This window comes from Schistosoma haematobium, chromosome ZW (genome assembly GCF_000699445.3).
Source record: "Schistosoma haematobium chromosome ZW, whole genome shotgun sequence".
Classification (NCBI taxonomy): Eukaryota; Metazoa; Platyhelminthes; class Trematoda; order Strigeidida; family Schistosomatidae; genus Schistosoma; species Schistosoma haematobium.
Genome location: NC_067195.1, coordinates 8,965,591 through 8,986,416, shown reverse-complemented (window position 1 = coordinate 8,986,416; position 20,826 = coordinate 8,965,591). Strand labels below are relative to the sequence as shown.

Here is a 20,826-nt window from a genome sequence, read left to right as displayed (position 1 = left end):
ATATATATATATATATATATATATATATATATGCATGCGTAGAGAATATAGATACTGTATCTACTGTAGTTACATTCACCTATTACATCATCAATAATATCCAACCTTAATCATCGTTAATTTATTCTTCAGTAAACTATTTACTTAATAATGATTAATTAAAAGTAAATTTTTATGGATATTTACAATAGTTTAATTTACTTTTGATAAAATCAACCATCTTTTTCTTCTTAAATCTATCAAACATTAAATTTATCCGTCTTTCTTATTTGTATAAATTTTGAAATTGTAAAAATATTATTCTATTCTACATATATAGAAATTAATGAACATGCTTTACGGTGGTCCTCTTGGTACTTATCTTAGTGGTTTATCATCAACATCTTCATCACCATCATCATCATCAACCAATGCAACATCATATCTTAATTCATCAAGTTCAGTATATAATTCACCTAGTAATAGTACAAATTATTATTCTGGAATAAGTGGATTAAGACGTAGCAGTTCAAGATATCGAAATTCTACAAGTGGTAATAATTTATCAACAACATCAACCTCATTAAATACTACTAATAGTAGTAATATCAGTAATAATAATAGTAATAGTAATACTGTAAGTGGAACTAATCCATATTCATCTTATTATACACCACCAGTAAGAAGAAAATATGGTACACCTGAAGTAAGTTTATGTAGACCGTATAGTTTTTTTGTTTTGTTTTTAGATATAATATGAATTGATTGTCAAGATATATGTCTTGTTATAATACCACTATTAATTTATATTTGTTATTTAGTAACTATGGGGATAATTACTTTGAAATATCATCCATAAGTTATCATTTATGAATTAGGATACTGGAATAAATGAGCATCAAACTCATTGTAATTGGTTATTTAGATTCAATAAATGGATTTGATTATGACTTATTGTAAAACAATGTAAATATGTTTAGTTTACTGTTTGAAACGATTAAACAATATAGGTATATTTTTAAATAAGTTAATTATAAAAATATATACATATTGTGGTGTATGCTACTTATACAGACAGATATAAGTAGTATGTAACAGGGATCGGAAGTAGAATGGTTACTAGTAGAAGAATAAAATAAAGAAAAGAGGAAAATAGAAAGCAATCAGAATAACAACAGTATTGTAAGAATAATGAAATGTGTAGAGGACGACTGACAGAAAATATGCAGATGATGTGTTGGATGTATGATTTTGATATTTTACAAAGTTTGTATACGACAATAAATTGATGTACCTCACCTAAGTTTTCATCCACTACGCTATGGAATCTTGAAATTATAGATGATAAGTAATAAGGGTATATTATTGTTGCGTGGATTTGTTGGAATTAGACATTAACAGGGTTGGATGCCGACTCAGCGGTCTAATGGTTAAGCGCTTGCGCCTGAGACTAATAGGTCTTGGGTTCGAATCTCGCGAGGCAGGCTCGTAGATGCACACTGCTGAGTCCCGCAATAGAACGAAACGGCCGTCCAATACTTCCAGGTTTTCCATGGTCTAGCTTCAATTGACTCATGATCTCAACTATTGAAATTATTATTATATCTACAAAAACCCTTCTGATATATTATTATTGTCTACAAATTTATTTAGTTAACAAGGTTTATGCTAGATAATAGGTTATTACTAAATAATAAGGTATAATTAAAAATTATCCATCTTTTGGAAATATTACAATATCCAATTAACAATGGTTTTATGGGTAAATGTTTGAGAAAATCCAAAACTTACTAGTCTACATCCTTTATAAATTGGGAACAAATAGATAAATAAATTTTATTAAACTCATTTATTTGATGTGCCTGGTTTCGTATGTGTTGGTTAGTGATTATACCCAGTTGCCCAATGTCTGTAACAATTGGTTTCGAGCTGAATAACTATAAATGTCCACAATGTTACTTTGTCATAAAATTTTTTGATTATCCACATGGTTCACAATCATGGTCATTTGTCTAAATTATATTTTTTTCAGAATAGGATATAACTTTTGATATAATTATTGCCTTATAAGGCAGTTAATTAGTCATGATAAGATTATGTAGATAAGCTGTTTATAGATGGTTTTTATCATGAACTAACGATATCAACTAGACAGTTATTGAAAATAAGAGGTTACTGGACAAGTATTTCTTTGCAGGTTTGAGTAATTTTTACCACCGAGTACTCATGAATTCAATTGAATAAAATCAAGACTAAACCTTTCAGGTTTTTATTGAAGATCATGATACTTTGAGACGAAACCATAACTGTCTATTTTTTTTCACAGTTTAGTCAATTTAATATAAAGAACAATCTTCGACAATCTCATATGTGAGCGATTGTCTCACTTAGTTGACTGCAATCGTGAATTCTTCCCACCAGAACCTTAGAAAAATCATTGATCACTAATGTCCTTCTTATCACTATTGTAATTATCTGAGAAGTGATTTTCAAAGTTTGAAAAGGACTTTTACCACTAATTGATATCAATACTACAGATCCATTGACAGTTTTACAAATGTCTAGAGGGATAACTTCACTGGACAAATAGATATTTTATCAGTATAGGGTTGTGAAGTTTTTTAAGTTTAGATTAATATCATGAATTGAACAATGTTAGACCGCTATTGAAGACCTGGAAGCACTAGTACGGGACTCCTCAGCAGTGTGCAGCCACAATCCCTCACGTGGAATTCGAATTAATTGTAAAGGCAAAATGAATATGCATAAATAAACTGAAATTTAATGTATCAGGTACTTGAATGTTTGATTTCGACTTTTAACCACTTCCCACTCCCCCAAGAAACCTCCTAAACTTAAATCCCTAAAAGAGAATGATTGAAAGTTTAGAAAGTTTATTAACAGCGGGATAATTTAAATCCCTAATAATAACGATATCAATATCATACCCGTTATACAAGTTAGTGACTATTTGTATTCAGTAGTTTGATGAATATTGCATTGAAAGTTCAAAGCACAATCTACTGACTTTGAGTCTCGGTGTGAGAATCAATACTAAGATTCAGGTATATCTACCTGATGAGTCCTGGATTTCACTACTAACCACAAATCTATTCATTTTATTTATTATTACAAATTTATTCATATGATTAAATGGTTTAAATGGTTTTTACACTAGTGTTTTATTGAACCACATGTTCTTGAACAACTTAACTCCATTTAGATTCGAAAGTAAAAGAGAGAGAGAGTTTGGTTACTAGTTCGAATGTAATTTGAAATTGTATTTTAATTACTTGGTAACATATGGAATATTTAACTCTATTCAACTAATCAACTAAATAAAGATACTTTTAACTTGTTATTACTAAATATTATTATCTTAAATTAGTTTCTATGTGCGTATCATTCATGATTTGAATGAATCTAATTTTTTTATTGGTTGTTCATATTTTTTTTGGTTATTTGATAAATAAAACTGCATTTTGTTATATCTTACTTTCAAATTATAAGTGGAATATGTTAAGTTGTTATTTTGTGCTTATGAACTATTTAATGATTGAAGAAGCATTTTAAAGAAGAAATACAATTTATTTATTATTTTTCTTATTTTTCAACAATAATATTATCCATTCATATAAGTACTTATATGAAAATTGTTCTAGAAATCAAGATGATATAGAAGAGGTTCTCATCTTCATTATGACATCAAGTTTCCATGAATTTGATATTCATAAGAATACATTTCCAAACCATGTTAGTTTTAATAGACTAGTGTAGTCAGGTAAATGTGTTATGTATGCCTAGACACAACTAACCTCGAATAGTGATACTTGCAGGCGTAGGAGTAGACCTAAGAAAGCCAGATGCGACCAAATTAAAGTGTGTCATCAATATTTGAAGTCGCTGACTGTTGAACTAAAACATATTAGCAGATGCTGCCCACTTGGTCTGTAGCCGAATGATTTTTGTAACCAATAGTTGAAGACGTTATGTCAGTTGTATTCATTCTTTGTAGTTCCTTAAACCTTGAGTTGGAAAATTATATCGCAGAATTTGTTTCTCAAATTTAGTCTGACTTCTCGAATTATATATTTTATATCTAATCTTTTCTACTATCATTAATATTGTGACTACTTATATAATCTGACAAATTGTCTTGGAAATTTTCATAACTTTTTGCTAATATTGTGTGGCAACTTGAATTGATGCACATATACGTCATATTCTACGTTGCTTATGACTAATTGACTGATAATTATGGTAATATTTACTCTGTTGACTTATGAACTTGGTTTATCATTATTAGGAACCAGGTTTAGATTAAAGACCTAATTATATCAAGTTCAATGTTTTATTGAAAATTGACTTAAATCTCTAGTGAGGACAAGATTAATATTATTGGTTTATGGTTTTTGACATAAATTGAGCCGCTTCAAAACTTAAATTGAAATTTCACAAATGAAGTTATAAATAGTGAACTTCTGTTATGCTTGAAGTGGAGCGGGTAACCACAAATGTGACTGGCAAAATATTGAGCGTTATCATCAATCAACCATCGTTGAAAATTTATATCACTCAATTTTAATGCATTATCGTAAGAATAAATTGTTCCAGATTTAACGATGCAGTCTTCTAGTATTCTTTGTTCTTTACTGGTTCCTCCAGTTAATATTAGTTTCCGATATAAACAATCTTTCATTAAATATGTCTCCGTGGTTACAGCGTTCAACTTTCAGTCACAAAGAGGTAGGATAAAAGCTTTTCCATCTATTTTGGTTTAGCCAAACATAGAATCACTATCCTTAACATTTAACCAAATACATAAATCAATTCTATACCCAGGTAAATGAATCATTAAAAAATTCACCTATGACTGTATAAGCTCGATAGATGTATCGATTAATTTAGACTGAATTCGCACAACTATTTTTGCAAAATAATAAACATTTCTTGTTTCCCAGTATTAAATATAGACAGTGCACGGAATACAGTGTAGAAACTGGATTTATTTTTTTTTAAAAATAACTACGTCATGAATAAACATTACTGAAATCTCTATACCATATATCTTCATACATATTCGGTGTAACTATGTATAGTGTGTGCTTAATTTCTTTCAATACGTCAATAGTTGAATGTGTGTGGTATCTCAGAATAAGAAATATTAAACCGAAGAAAATCGTACGGTAATATACATTAAGGTTTTTACTACATATCTGAATTCTTCTACTACTGAAATCGATTCGAAGTTTTCAGTAATAAGAATCGGGCAGGTCGCTTGAGCTATATTAATCCTTGTGATATGTTTTTCTATGACGATTCATCTTTTTCTTAAAAGCCTTCACCTATAAGGCTGGTATAAATTGTTACAGTAGAATGCTTTCAATATTGATCACTAAGTACTCAATGAGGTCATGAAAATCCTAATCTGAGTTTCTTTGGTTCAAACATTTGAATCATTTTCCATATGAGAGATTATAAAGACCAGTAACTAATTCAATTCCCACAGAGTAAACACGCTCAAGTATGTTCGCACCCTTTACAATGGATCATATGTTAAACTTTTCATTTTGTTACTGGCCAGAACTCAATAGTCAGTGTCATATTCAAATGCACTGAAAATTTATAAATGTTTAGCTATTAACTAAAATTTATTCATATTTGACGAAATCACATATTGGAAGATAAAATTGAACTCCTATATGAACAGCAGTGAAATGTAAACTTCGTAACTTTTTGTTTTAATTTATCAAACAATGCAATTTTCTAAAGATGGTTTATGATGACTCTTTGAATTTCATGGGTTGAGACTGTAGATACTTTTTGTTGAATAGTCCAATACTAAGACGTAACATCTCTCATCTAATTCCCTCTTTTTCAGTAGTTATTTAGCTAAGATCAATCCGTGATGTTGACTATAAAACTTTATATTTTGATTTTTGAAGACTATGATCACACTAATTGTTGAAAAGTTTTAGTATATTCTGACATGTAGTGATTACTGGACGACGACAAAAAGCAGTTTGTTGTTTCTTGAAAGGAATTTCCGTTGTATGATAATAAGAGGCTGACAAACGTGAGAATTATACGACAGTGCTACTCCGTTGCATCTTGAATAATTCGTTGGGGACAGTTGGATGACGCTGAGTCGAATCTCACAGGAAGCGTCAGTTTCCTCAAGATTGTATATAGTTCTAGATAACGAGAACATATAATTTTCCACATCACCACCACGCTATTCAGTCAGCAGTAGCAGTGTCTAAAACTGTGAAACTGGTTGACTCAGTCAGTCAGTCAGCTACAACCTAGGACAGGGCATATATATGCATCGGTCCAAGTTCCCATACCCCATTAGCACAGCAAGATGAACACCAGACTCATAGAAGTGGTTAGTTCAATGGTAGTAATATATAAATAAAAGTATGCCTGTGTTCTAGAACCTGACTAATGGTGAATATGTGGTCAATGCAGCCATGACCAGGTCTGAAGCCAGTCTGATTTTCTCGTGTTTTCAATTCACGAGTCTTAGTTAGGCGACCGATAATTATTAACGCTAGTATTTTAGATGCTATATTAGCCAAACTAATCCTTCTATGGTTGCCACAGGATGATTTCGACCCTCTCTTATATATTGGAACGATCAGTGATTGTGACCAGTCAGATAGGATAACGTCCAACTCCCAGATTTTAGCTAAAATATTAGTCAACCTAATCGCTAAAATTGAACCACCATCCTTAAAGACCTCTGGAGCCAATCCATCTGGACCGACTGCCCTTCCTCATTTTGGAATAACTCAGGTTCTTATTTTCAGAAAGCGCAGAATTATATTCAAGCTTGTTCTAAAGAAACTCAATCATACATAACAGTTAATTAACAGTGTTGTCTAAAAGGTAAACAGCTTTTTTACTTCTGTCTATCAGTGGACATCAACCCAATCACATCAATACATATTAACTGTGAATGGTCATTTGATTGAATGTGTTTATCCTTAGTGTAATCACAATTATTTCATTAATAGAACAGAATCTTAATTCAATATTGTTTTTTTGTTCATGGCAAAAGATTATTCATTTTGTAAACAAATGATTGTTTTCAAAATCTGTTCAACTGACTTGTTTATTCAACCATTAGATATAGTTATATATATATGTAGTGAACATTTGTCTATCATGTGTATCCATCGTATTGACAACACATGATTCTGTTAACTGAACATCGTTATTCTTGTGTTTATTTCCATCTAATCAAAATAATAAGTATTATTATTATTATTATTCAGTAATAGATAAATCCAGCTGATAGAAATACTGTTGCGTGTTTCTTTTTGATCAGATTCAGTAACTCACTTCAATAAGTCATTTTAACTATTATTATTTCTCGATATCAAACTCATGACATATATACCTTAGGTGACAAGAGATCTTTACTTTCTAAAGAACCTATCAAATTGAGTATATTGTTTTTCAACGTAGAATCGATTGATGAACAACATGTATACACGTTCATTTTTGTACGTGTTGATTCGTTTCCATGTAGAGGTGACATAATAGATCAATTGTTTAATAGTGTATTATCACAAGGGCATCCTAATTTAAATGCAACTTAAACTACTTATGTGTTCACATATTGAAGTTAAAATGAACAAAATATAAGAATAAATCATAATAAAACCCAAGATATATAATATAAAATAGAGTTGATGTTCATGAATACGTACCGCATACATTCTTCGATGTTTATTCTATATGCAGTATTAGGCATTTTCCATTCATTTTGTGAGTGATTGATATAAATAAAAGCCTAATTGATAATGAGAATATCATTTCTAGTTATAAATCTCACATCGATTACTTTTTTTATTCTGCAGGTAACAACAATGCAACAGTTTTATGTTCACAGAGCACACGCGTAGCGATAAATTCAAATGATTATAGTGACGTCGTTATTTAATACAGCATTCACTTACTAAATAAACAGAGAAATGCAAGGAATTAGCAGATATTATACTTCTTTTGAACACTGATAAAATAATGGATTATCCCCACATATTATAAATTATCTTCACTTTGAAGGAGATTTTCATTACTCGTTTGGTATTGTTTGTTTGACTGTTTGTTAGGACTGCAATTGATCAGTCTCTTATTTGTAAGCACATCTAGATGACGAGCCTCAAATAGGACGAAACGCGCACCTTGGGTTCTACTGCTAGCGACCAATTATCTTTGCCTATAAAGATTTTTATTATCGTTTTAAATGTGTTAAAAACGTTTAGTTGATCAGAAATACTTCACAAAAACATAAAGAGAAGATTTATAACGGAAAGTACATTCAAGTAAATAGCACATGACTACAGATCAATGTAGCTTGATTAATTGATCCCATTAAACATAAAAGCTATAAATTTATATAAGATAATAATAGTTTTGTTTAGTTGTTGTAATACCAATGATAAGTATGATGCAATGACCTTAACGATGTAAAATTAAGGTTTTCATTAATGATTATCACAGAATAATATGATTAACGTGTTATACTATACTAGATATTACAAACATCTAGCGATTTTGCAAATAGAAAAACATATTTGAATATTGGATGATGGTTTTGTTTATTTTATATCTAGATAACCAGTAGTTTATCACTTGATAGACTGGGTGAATTATGCAACTTATGAGTAGTACATGAGATTTTCGGAGTTTGTAGTATTTTCACAGTTGAAATCATGGTTTGATTTAGGCCAGACCACCTTTGAAACGTGGAACCAATGATTGAAGTTAGACATTAACATCGTTTGATGCCGACTAAAAGATCTGGAGGTTAAGTTTTCACGTGCGAGACTAAAGGTCCTGGGTTTGATTCCGGACTTCGGGGTTGTGGATGTGGACTGTTGAAGAGTTCAATACTAAGACAAACGGTCATTCGGTGTCCGAAAATTGTCAGTAATTATCTTTCTTAAATCTATTTGTAATTTCGACTTACGTTTGATAAATTAACATAAACAGATCAATTTGGTGGTAAACTTTGAGTAAAATCATTCATCTATCAAACTTTCTCACTAATACTTAGGTGTTCAACTGATACGTCTAATTGTCTCAATCGATCACTATTCAAGTAAATTCTTTCAGTTCACATACTACTGAAGTCGATTAAATTCATTTAAGAATATCAAAACCCGTTACATTTAACATAAACATGTAATACTTATTATTATTATTCATATTAAACTTCATTTGAAGTGTCATAACTGTGAATAGTTTACATCGATTTATAAATAAAAGAAAAGAAATCGATCAATAAACTTAGAATGATATTAAGTAAGAGAAGTTAAATAACTCTAAGCTATCACTTTCATTTTGTCTTAATCGGCACATCAGTCATTTACATGCCATGTAATAAATGGTGAAGCTATTAATATTTAATAAATGAAATGTATATAGTATGTTAATATTATTATGGTGTACAACAATCACTAGAGTTACATTACATTGATGACAATAAAAAGCTCAATGTAAACAGTTTTACATATTTACTCAAAACGATTTCTAGAAAACAAGAAGTTTTTTCACTAATGAAATTTATTTCTTTATTTAGTGGCTTTTATTGTGAAAGATATTATCTAGCACTGAAAAATGTGGTGAGAATATAATTTATGGACGATCTTTGAGCGACCTTGAGAGTGTTTACCGACTTACTAGGGCTAAATGAGGGTTACAAAGCAATTTCGATAGTTGAGATCGTGAGTCAATTGAAGCTAGACCACCATGGGAAACCTGAAACCACTGGGAGGCCGTTTCGTCCTATTGTTGGACTCCTCAGCAGTGCGCATACACGCCTCACCTGGCGGGATTCGAACCCGGGACTTATTAGTCTCGCGCGTGAGCGCTTGGCTACTAGACCACTGAACCGGAGTTTTGAAGATCAAGGATTATGGTTCACAATTGATGGTTAGAGTTAGGAAATAGATTTACGGTCTTTCAACACGAAATGACATAAGCTAAAATGCCAAGATGTTATCTCGACAAATGAGTGATTGAATCTCGAGCCGAAATCCAAGATCTGTAATCCTAAATCTGATTGGTTTATCTATAAATTTCGTAGTATAACAACAGTGAAAAGTTTTAGGTTGTTTAATGATCGGTTTCCTTTGTTTCTGAATAATTTTTAAAGTGATCACTTGTAAATAATGTCGAACTGTATCAATAATGATTTCTGATAAGATTACGAAACGATCCAATTTAGTTAACCATTGAAAACCTAGTTAGAATAGATATCTGTTTTGTCTTAGTATGAGACTCTTCATTAGTGTGTATCCACGACACAGTTATCACATTTCTTATGAATATCTGAAATAATACTTAAAATAATTCAGGTAAATACTTTTGAATAGTATACTTAAAGTAGTATGAACAAATATCTCTATAGATAGCTGAACTATTTTTACCATAATCAATATAACTTATTATCAACAGAATTCATATATGAATAGAATAATAATAAAATCATACACACCAAGCAAACTTATCAAGTTAATTTATATGACAGGATTTTGGTTATTTATACAATAATATACATTAGTATTGTAATGTTATATATAAATATGCGTCAAAATGTAATCATTTAGTGATAATAAGAAATATTTAGTATGTCAGTTGTTTTGTTATGTCATCAATCTAAAGTAGATCTAGTTCCATCATTTGAATCCTTCATTCATTAACATTTCACTTAGTTTACCTTTACATTTTCAATCATCTCTTTTTTCATACATAAATCATTCATCTAAACTTGTAAACAGATAAATAAATAAATAAATAAAATATCATTTAAATTACGCATTTAATCAATATTTTTCAAGTAATTCTCTTTAACTGATTGAAATCATGAGTCAATTGAATCTAGACCACCATGGAAAACCTGAAAGCACTGGACGGCCGTCTCGTCCTAGTATGGGACTCCTTAGCAGTGCGCACCCACGATCACGCACCCCGCGGCACTCGAACCCAAGACCTACCAGTCTCGCGCAACTTCGTGGATTGTTTGAAGTTAGACATTAACATCGTTGGATACTGACCGGCTCAGTGGTCTAGTTGGTTAAGCACCTGGTGCGAGACTGATAGGTCTCGGGTTCGAATCTCGCGGGGTGCGAGATCGTGGGTGCGCACTGCTGAGGAGTCCCACACTAGGAGGAGACGGCCGTCCAGTGCTTCCAGGTTTTTCATGGTGGTCTAGATTCAAGTGACTCATGATTTCAATCAGTGAAAATTCCTAAAATCTCCACAAAACGCTTTCTGATAATTCTCCTTAAATTAGTCTAGAATGTGGACTAATATTTAGTATAGATTAACGGGGTACTATGAAGTTATTTCGACATAGTTCCAAACTTCTCAGTCATTATGGTCTGTGCTACTGATGTCGACAGATATAAGTAGTATGTATCATCAATCGAAAGTGAAATGGTTGGTGATAGAAGGTTAAAAAGATCGAAGAAAAGAGAGTGAAAACAAAGAATGATTGGTGTAGAAACGAAAAAACAATGAAGTCTGAGACGGTTGACTGATGTTTTCAAAAGGAACAACCAAGTTTGAGACATTTGGTTAATATTAATTAAATATTTACTGTATGGTTCTCAGATTTTACTAACATGTATAATTTTGTGTTCAAATGCATTCATTTGTCCCCACTTGTGTTCTCGTACACTACACCAAAACCTTGATGGTGTTTGGAACTAGGGACTCTAGGTTTTGTATTGATCACTTGATCTTTGAATTACTGAAACCCGACTTATTGATCTTCATGTCTAACTCCAATCTATCTACGACACAACGTGGCAATAATTCACTGGGATCGTTGATAACATTCTATCTCCTGACGCTGCTCAGTTCCGTCAGCGATGGTAGGACATTTGGACGAAATGTTTGTATGATATTTATCATAAATAAAAGATCAGTTCAATAGTACTCCAGATAGCTTCAATCCATAATGATTATTACTTAAATTAAATTAAGGCTATCTCTAAATAAGTCAGTATTCATCTATGTGTCCGAACGAAAATGAAATGACATTTTTTTCCTAAATGGAGTATCTTAAATTCGCTGTAACTCTGTTCGTGAGAAATTTCTTTTTATCACAGCCAGTAAAATTCTTTAAAGTATATATAAATCAAACATAAAACTCTTTTTTTTTCCAGTTCCTTTGTCTTGAAGTATGATACTTTAGGACTTCATCGTCTCATTGATCTTGATTAAGAAAACGCAATAGTTCTATATAGAATTCTTGGATTAATTATTTACTGAGTCTTCATGAATAAAATAACCGATTGTGTCATTGAATAAAAAGAAAGAGAATCCAGGGGATAACATTTTCTTTACGATGAAATCATTTACTTGATATCTGTTAAATAGATAATTATCTTTCATAATTTTGACCGGTAAATTACTTTTATCCTTCCATTCTTCCCTTACCTCTTGATTATTACGTAACCTCATTTAATAATAGGAGTTATGAATCAGTTTATGATACAATCTTTTCTATCTTTCTATAGGCATATATTTATCATACAATTATAAATATGAAGATACAGCTTAAGTAAATGATCTTGTTGAAAAGATAAAGGATAATTAGCTTATATGTTATCTGTATAATTTCCATTTACGATCATAGTTAATTTTTATAACAAGAAGTATGATTAGTATCTTAGTAAAATATTGAAAAGTACATAATTCATTCTCAAGAGAAGTAAAAGTTTTCAGTAGGCTCTTCAGCTTTACTGATCATAAGTGATCATGAAGTTACGACTTAGAAACCAAATGACATACATAATGCAATAAAAATTTATCAGCTTCCGTTAAACTCAATTGACTAGTTACTGAATAAATACAGGTCATTAAAATCAAATTAACTCAAAGTAGTGTATGTGAAGGTATAATTTGACTATTTATTTATCTGTTTACATCCATAATCATAATATCTCAGTTAGGTAGAGTGAGTTTACTAGTAATCGTATGTTTAGATTTATTGTAAACTAAGCATTAAATATGAAGAGTTTAATAATAACGATTTTCGGCGGAAATTATACATAACACTGAAGTAGCTTTCACATAGAAAACTTTAACGAATAGTTGGAATCGACATGAAGTATCGTTTGAATCCTATTGATAGTACTATTTCATATCTAGGATCTAACTTAGGTGCTCTAATTATTATACTGAGCTTTGTGCCGTTCAACTAACCCATTATAGTAGAATCAATTCGATAATATTGTATTATATAGTGTTATTACAGTTCAATGATATCAGTAGATTCACTATTCTGTTCGAAAACAAATTCAATTTGTTTTACCATTACCAAGTATTGAGTACTAGATTACTAACCAATAATGCATTTGTAGGAAATTTGTTTTGATAAAAGTAGATTTCACAATCCATTGATAATTTGTGCATTTACAAATGAAATTATGTATAAACTATTTCAATAAAAGGAATAGGAATTTAGGGAAAAATAAAAGATAGTATTAATGCCTCTGAACTCCATTCAACGACTACATCACCCATCCTTAGTGATTCCTTGATTCTAACAGCAAATAACCTTTGACCTGCTCTTGTATATATATATTTATAGTTATTATTGATAACCCTTGCCATTCCTATTCTTCACATTCACTTATATTGATTGTTTCATACTATTTCTTACCTCTATGTAAAATTCTAAAATATATTTGGTTATAAGCAGCTGATGAGAAACTACGAAATTCATATTATTCTGCATCAGTATTTGTTATGGCTTTATTTAAATTAATTGCATCCGACATTAGAAGAAAGTTAATTTTCTAAATTGATTTCAGAATAGAGTTCTTTGAATCATTTAGGCAACTAATAATGTGCATTAAAACTATTTGTCGAATGGAGCATGGTACACTTTTTGAAATGTACGAAAATAATTGGTTTGTAATAACCACCATAGAAATGTATTATTTTGGAGTATAGCTGTCTTCTTCACTTTGATAATTTTTTATGTGCAGGGAATAGATTACACTGTACAACCGCAGATAAAAAGTTTAAAATATGAAGTATTGACATATATTACATTTGTTTATATAGACGCTCGCGCACGAGACTGATAGGTCCTGGGTTCGAATCTTGCGAGGCGGAATCGTGTATGCGCACTGATGAGGAGTCCCACCAGGTTTTCCATGGTGGTCTAGCTTCAACTGACTCATGATTTCAACGACTGAAATTATTATAATGTCCACAAAAACCCTTCTGATATTTATTTATTTATCTGTATAAATATCTATTACTTTAGACGGATACCCCAAAGCCATCACGGTATTTAACACGTACACAAGGTCTTTCAAGTAATAGTGGGAGTGGTATTGTCAGTGTTGGTGTAGGCAGCAGTTGTAGTGTAACTGGTACATCAACTTCATCTTACTCAGGACTTCCACAATATCCACGTAGGTCACCAAATAAAATTGGTTCAAATACAAATTATACAGTTGGTGGAATAGGTACTAGTTCATCATGGAATTCGGTAAGCTATATATCATGACTTTTGATCTTATAAAACTAAGTATTTTCTAATAAAATGAATTTAATTTAAAACTTCTTAATGTGTTGGAAGTTTACTTCATAGTTTGATGTATGAACAATTAAAAATTAGCATCTCGACTGTCTACTAATAAGTAGAAGAATGTTCAGACATTAATCCAGTCAATTATCAAGAAATTACGGAAATGAATAGATTTAAGGAAATAAAACTTTGGCGTTCAGTCGCAAGCTTAATGTGACAATGTGTGACATAATCAACTTTAATGGACGGGATAAATACTGATGTTAACTGACCAATAATAGAAAGTCTGACAAACATAAACTTCACAAACTTTTAAGAACTGACTTTTCGACTCACCATAGATTTCATTTCATCTCAGCTGTGTTCCATCGACAAAACTATTGATTATGTTTTGATTCTTTGATATTTTGAAAACGTAAAACTATCGGGAAACGTTATATTGCGTAGTCGCATGGCTTCTTGTAGTGGTTGACTTGCCAGAGTATATGATTAGCTGAGATTCTCCAATACCGTCATCACCTTGTCGATTTCGCGTGTAAGTGATAGTATCTCAAGCATGGAGGAAAGAAAGTGTCTCTGATATATCGTATCTTACTAGTTACGAATCATTAGGGCAATAACATTGAAATTAACAAAAAGCTAACGAGATGGACCTACTTAAAAACAAAACGCTAGAAACCTTGGGAAATAACTAAGGTGGTAAAGAATTACGGCTTTATATCTGAATTAGTGGAGTACTGTATGCAATAACAGATAGTTGCGTTTAGCGTTATTTCACTTCTTACCTTAATAACATATATATATACGAACAAGAAAGTGGAGATTTATTTGTTGATGACTAGTGTTAGCAAGGAGCAGTTTAAAGTATACTTTCTTCAGTATGCAACTGTTTATCTCTTTCTAATGTCTACCCTTCCTCAATAGATGGAATTATTCGCAGTTTAATGCTTTTAGTATTTCAACGAAGGTTTATTCGTTGTTTCATTGTGTTTGCTCTGATAGGATTTGAGTAGTGCCGCAAGTAAAACACCTAATTACAAACAGTTATACGAAGAAGAAAAACTGCTAACAAATGGTTTACGTGAAGAGGTGAAAGCAGCCCAGAAAGAACTAAAAGAATTAGAAGACGCCTTGGAAAATTCAGTTGGTAGACGAAGACCTAGTGAGGTTGAACAAAGGGTAAGTGAAACTATTTGAAGTTTAGAAATTTTCTTTTAGAAGATATGATGCTAAGAATCTAAAAGGATTGGCAAGGTGGTTTGGTCAAGTTTAAGTATTTTTAACAATTGTAAAATTATGACTACTTTCTTGAAATGAATCGCAAGCTGTGTTATCATATGACTAAGTACTTTCTGTCATTACTCAGTTTGACTTAAAATTGGTTATCATTAGCTGTTATGTGAGACAGTATTTCTTCAACTGGAAACGATCTTAATTCATTTGTATTGTTTGTATATCCTCACAGAACGCGCATATGCCAAGAGAGACTAATCAGTTTCACTTCTAAACATCAATAGAAGGATTCAAACAACCAATACAAATTTATTGAACTCTACCCCATTGCAGGAGCCAGTAACTAACTGGACTCAGTGCACAAGTGGATAAAGAGATGGAATTTGAAGCGAACGGCAATTGATTCGAGTCCTGGAGTGAATATGAACTCTAGGACGCAGGCATATCTAGCAGGCAAGTCCCGAATAGGACGAAACGCACGTCCTGTATCTCACTGATAGTCACTATTCATTTCTGTCTATAACGATCTGTTGTTAGATTTATTCTCTTTGGAAGCCTGAAACTGTAAAAAATAACTGTTTTGTTTTCTGTAATTCCTATATACTCTACAATCAGTGTATGCTTTCGAATATGACCATGTGTAGTTAGGTGGTCATCTTCAGTTTATGTCCAATTTTTAAAAATCATCAGTTATCTACTTGTTTACGTATGATAAAGCTTATCTTTAAACGAATGATTTCACCCAAATTAAATGACCTGTTTCGAGTACGTTGTAAATTCATCTAACGATTTCCAAATGAGTTCACAGTAAACTTCAGTTTATAAACAATAACAGTATGCATCATTGATACACCACAGTCTCGAAGAAAGTTGCACCACTGTTCATGTTGTTTAAAGGTTACTTAATGCCTCAACTTATCGTATTGGTAACACAGGAAGTTTATTGAGTCGTTCAAAGAGATTTAGGTTTTATGTACTTACAGAAAATCGTATATTATTATCGAGCAATCTTCTTAACGAAAGTTATGTTCCACCACATTAATTGGAGGTAAACAACAAATTTGAAGTCGATAAGTGACTATTTATAAATCCACAAGTTATTTAAGAATAAAAGGATAACTGTAGTCCAACTGGTTTCCGTTTCAGTGTGGACAACAACTCCATTTAAAATATGTTTCTAATTTAAACAGAAAAATATCTTATGAATCTCAAGATGTATTTCTTGTCTTTTTCAGAAATTTAAAATTTAAATAAACTAAGGTCAGAGATTGGTTTGTTCAACTTTCCTAACTCTTTAGTTTCACTTCATTTTTGTGTCATAACTAATTTGTCTATACCTGTAATCAGTTCTAATCTAAAATATAGTTATTAATGTTTTCTAAAGAGCTGTTGTAAAGTGCAAATTTAATGTAGTTTTGATTAGTATCAGAAGGGGTTTTGTAAAGATTCTAGTAATTTCAATATTTGAGAGCACGAGTTCATTGAAGATAGACCACCATGGAAAACATGGAAGTTTTGATTGTCTATAGTCTTTAATTATTTTGTTAGATAAGCATCCTTTCTCACAAAAATGAACTTAAAACACAGTAACATAGTTCTGCATTCGTTTAGTCAAAAATGTTATTTATACGAATTATATAAGATTCTACAAAACGAATAATACTGTAGTTTATGCTACTGATATCAGCTATAATGTTAAAATGGTATTTAGTCAAATGAGTGAATGAATTTCGCGCCAAAATCCAAAACTTGTTATCTTATATCTGATTGGTTCATCCATAAATTATACTTTCACCGAATCACATTTTATGTGTAAACTAACAGCATGACTAGTTTTTTTTAGTTTTTGTGAAATTAAACTTTATAATTAAGTATTTTTCATTTAGTTATCAGTGGAAATATGATAATACATTTGTAAATGTTTTTATTTTGTTTGTTTAATTTTAAAGAAAATGGAAAGAAGAATATCAGAATGTGAACAAGAACTTAAAGTAAGTCAGATAAAATTGTAATGTTTAGTAAGCAGAGAAGATTTGTAGCACAAGTGGATGATTGTGATGGAGTTTTGTTCTCTGAGCTGGATGGTTAATTTGTATGAGATGTTTGGTTTGTGTTTTTTTTTGGGGCCTGCCTTAGAATTGAGGAAGCACTGGTCCATTGGATTTCATTCTCCATCAATCTTGGTTTGTTATTTCTCTTGCTTTGATGAGCTTGTTTAAAGTCTTTAAGATTCGGTTGTCTAAATTTTTGACTGGATTTATGTTTATCAGTTTGTATGTGTTTTTATCCTCAAGTAGTTCCTCGGCTTTCTTGATGTATTTTTCGTTTTCCATAATCACTGTGGTGCATCCTTTGTCAGCTGGAACAATGACAATATCTCTTCTAGTTCTGAGTTTCTATATTACTTTATGTTCTTCTGAAGTCAGATGGTTATTGCCCTTCATCCGTTAAGTTAGCGGTACTATAGTTTGTCTTATTTCTTGTTGCGTTTCTTCATTTATTTTGGAAGTTTTGAGTGATGACTCTAGTGTTGCGAAGAATTCCAGTTTTGAGGCGATCAAATAATCCAGCTCAGAGAACAAAACTTTACCAAAATTGTGATATACTTAAAGAAACATACGAAATTTGTCATCATTTTAGATGGTTAATGTTTATATGGTTAAATATACATAAATTTCAATTCTACAATTATTTTCATATTACAATAAATTAAAGTATAAGCATATTGTACATGATTTATGTATGTATAATGAATTTTGTATAGTAGATTTTATTTGAGGTATCTATCAAGAATTAGTAGATATTATTATAATTAATGAAGAATTTCTTATTTCTTAGTTGATTTCCTGGTTTCCTGTTAGGTTTACTCATCAAACTATAGTGTTATTGACATTATGAATTTAGATGATAGTATAAACAATAAAAATGAACCATTAATTATATTGCTTGAATTATGTTAATTTATTAAAATAATCGAAATGAATCATTTTATTTAACAAACCAGACTATAAATCTACTTGTGACTTATCTAGGTGTGGGGCAGTTACCCACCTAAGACAATAGATTGATTGAAGTTAAACCTTAACGCCATTAGATGCTGGCTCATCGATTTAGAAGTTAATTGTTCACATGAGAGGTCAAGGGTTCTGGTTTCGAAACCCGCATATGAGATCGTAGGTGCGCACTGATGAGGAGTTCTGTACCAGAACGAAACGGTTGTTCAATGCTTCCAAGTTTTTAATGGTGGTCTAACATTGATCTGGTTAGCGTTTTTTAGAGGGTTAGTCTTCTACGGGATGGGGTCGCTAACCCCATGCTCAACTCTCCTCCCTTATCCGGGCTTGGGACCGGCAGTAGCCCCAGGGAGGCTCCGGGCGGGTACGCGAAGGCACGGATCGGCAAGGCAAGAGCAGCATATTTACAACTGAAGAACATCTGGAATTCAAAATAACTGTCAACCAACACTAAGGTCAGGATTTTCAATACAAATGTCAAGACAGTTCTGCTGTATGAGGCGGAAACCTGGAGAACTACGAAAGCCATCATCCAGAAAATACAGATGTTTATTAACAGCCGTCTACGCAAAATACTTAAGATCCGTTGGCCAGACACTATTAGCAACAACGTACTGTGGGAGAGAACAAACCAGATCCCAGCGGAGGACGAAATCAGGAATGAGCGCTGGAAGTGGATGGGACACACATTGAGGAAGGCACCCAACTGTGTCACGAGGCAAGCCCTCACATGGAATCCTGAAGGCTAAAGGAGAAGAGGAAGACCAAAGAACACATTACGCCGAGAAATGGAGACAAACCTGAGAAGAATGAACAAAAATTGGACAGAACTGGAAAGGAAGACCCAGGACAGAGTGGTTTGGAGAATGCTGGTCATCAGCCTATGTTCCATTGGGAGTAACAGGCGTAAGTAATTAAGTAAATAAGTAACATTGATTTGTTCATGATCTCAATCAAAATCTAAGATTCTCCATAACCCCATTTTGATACTTTTCTATTTCTCAATCATATTGTTTTGTTTTTTTTTGCATATTTTAGTTAATTGAGAAATTACGTGCTGAATCTGAAAAATTACACGCTGAACATCGAGCACTTATCCGAGTGGTATCACGTTTAAACAGAGAACAATAAACATTTTCTTAAATAATGACAATTTACCATTTTATTTATTTATCATTATTCAATTAACATGAATAATGAAATAAAATTCTACTATTTACTTCTTCAAATATGGTAGTTCTATTTATACATAAAGATCCTTTTTTTAAAAAAATTTCATTTGAGTATTATGAATAAATAAAATTGGAGTATTTATCAAATGAAACTTTCTATTAAAGTCTCATTTTATGTTATAAATAGAATTGGAATATACTTTATTAGTTGTAATATCATCATCACCACCCTTTTTCTTTTTTTTAAAAAAATGACGTCATCAATACTATGACGTAACATCCGATCAGTGTTTATTGATTGTTTTAATTTAGTTGTTTAATTATTGTCATTTCTTATTAATGTAAAAAATATACTAATCACTATGTAATTGTTTATACTAACAATCAAGGTATAAATTGAATACATAAAAGATTGAATGGTTACAAATAATTAATAGTTTATATATTTGTTTACTTGATTGGATAGAGAATGTTGGTAAGAGGCTTATGCTCCTTCACGAGGAGTAACAGGTGTAAGTAAGTAATATTGTGGTGTGTACTTATATCCACACAAGTTGTGTATAACGGTAGTCAGGCATAGAATGTATTTCAGTAGAAGATCGATAAGGAAAGAACAGGAACGGAACGCAGTTGGTATGGAAATGCATGAAAAATGAAATCTGAGACAATGGACTGATATTTGTAAAAGGAACAGTCAAGTTTGAGACAATGGATTGATATTTTGCAAATTAACCATCTGATATATGGTTCTGAGATTTTAGTGAGATTTTGTGTAGTGGTGTGTTTACTATGTCCGATAATCTCCGCTCCTGTTCTTGTTCACTATAATATTTGTTTATAGTACATACAAATACAGTTGAAC

The 20,826-nt window shown here is 31.5% G+C and overlaps 1 protein-coding gene across 3 annotated transcripts; it reads left to right on the top strand.

Moving 5' to 3' along the window:
• Positions 1 to 40: 40 nt before the first annotated feature.
• On the top strand, positions 41 to 20,394 carry MS3_00002719 (uncharacterized protein; the record flags this gene model as incomplete). Of its 3 annotated transcripts, none has more annotated exons than XM_051210335.1 (6): positions 41 to 685; positions 14,279 to 14,429; positions 14,472 to 14,506; positions 15,548 to 15,724; positions 17,728 to 17,769; positions 19,831 to 20,332. In XM_051210335.1, exons 1-6 carry the CDS (start codon positions 326 to 328, stop codon positions 19,921 to 19,923), a joined length of 858 nt encoding a protein of 285 aa, XP_051070322.1. In that variant the 5' UTR covers positions 41 to 325. The 3 variants fall into 3 exon arrangements, with proteins under 3 accessions (XP_051070322.1, XP_012799254.3, XP_051070321.1); XM_012943800.3 differs by having other exon boundaries at positions 41 to 164; positions 320 to 685; positions 14,279 to 14,506; positions 19,831 to 19,923; XM_051210334.1 differs by lacking the exons at positions 14,279 to 14,429; positions 14,472 to 14,506 and having other exon boundaries at positions 19,831 to 20,394.
• Between the last annotated feature and the right edge of the window lie 432 nt (positions 20,395 to 20,826).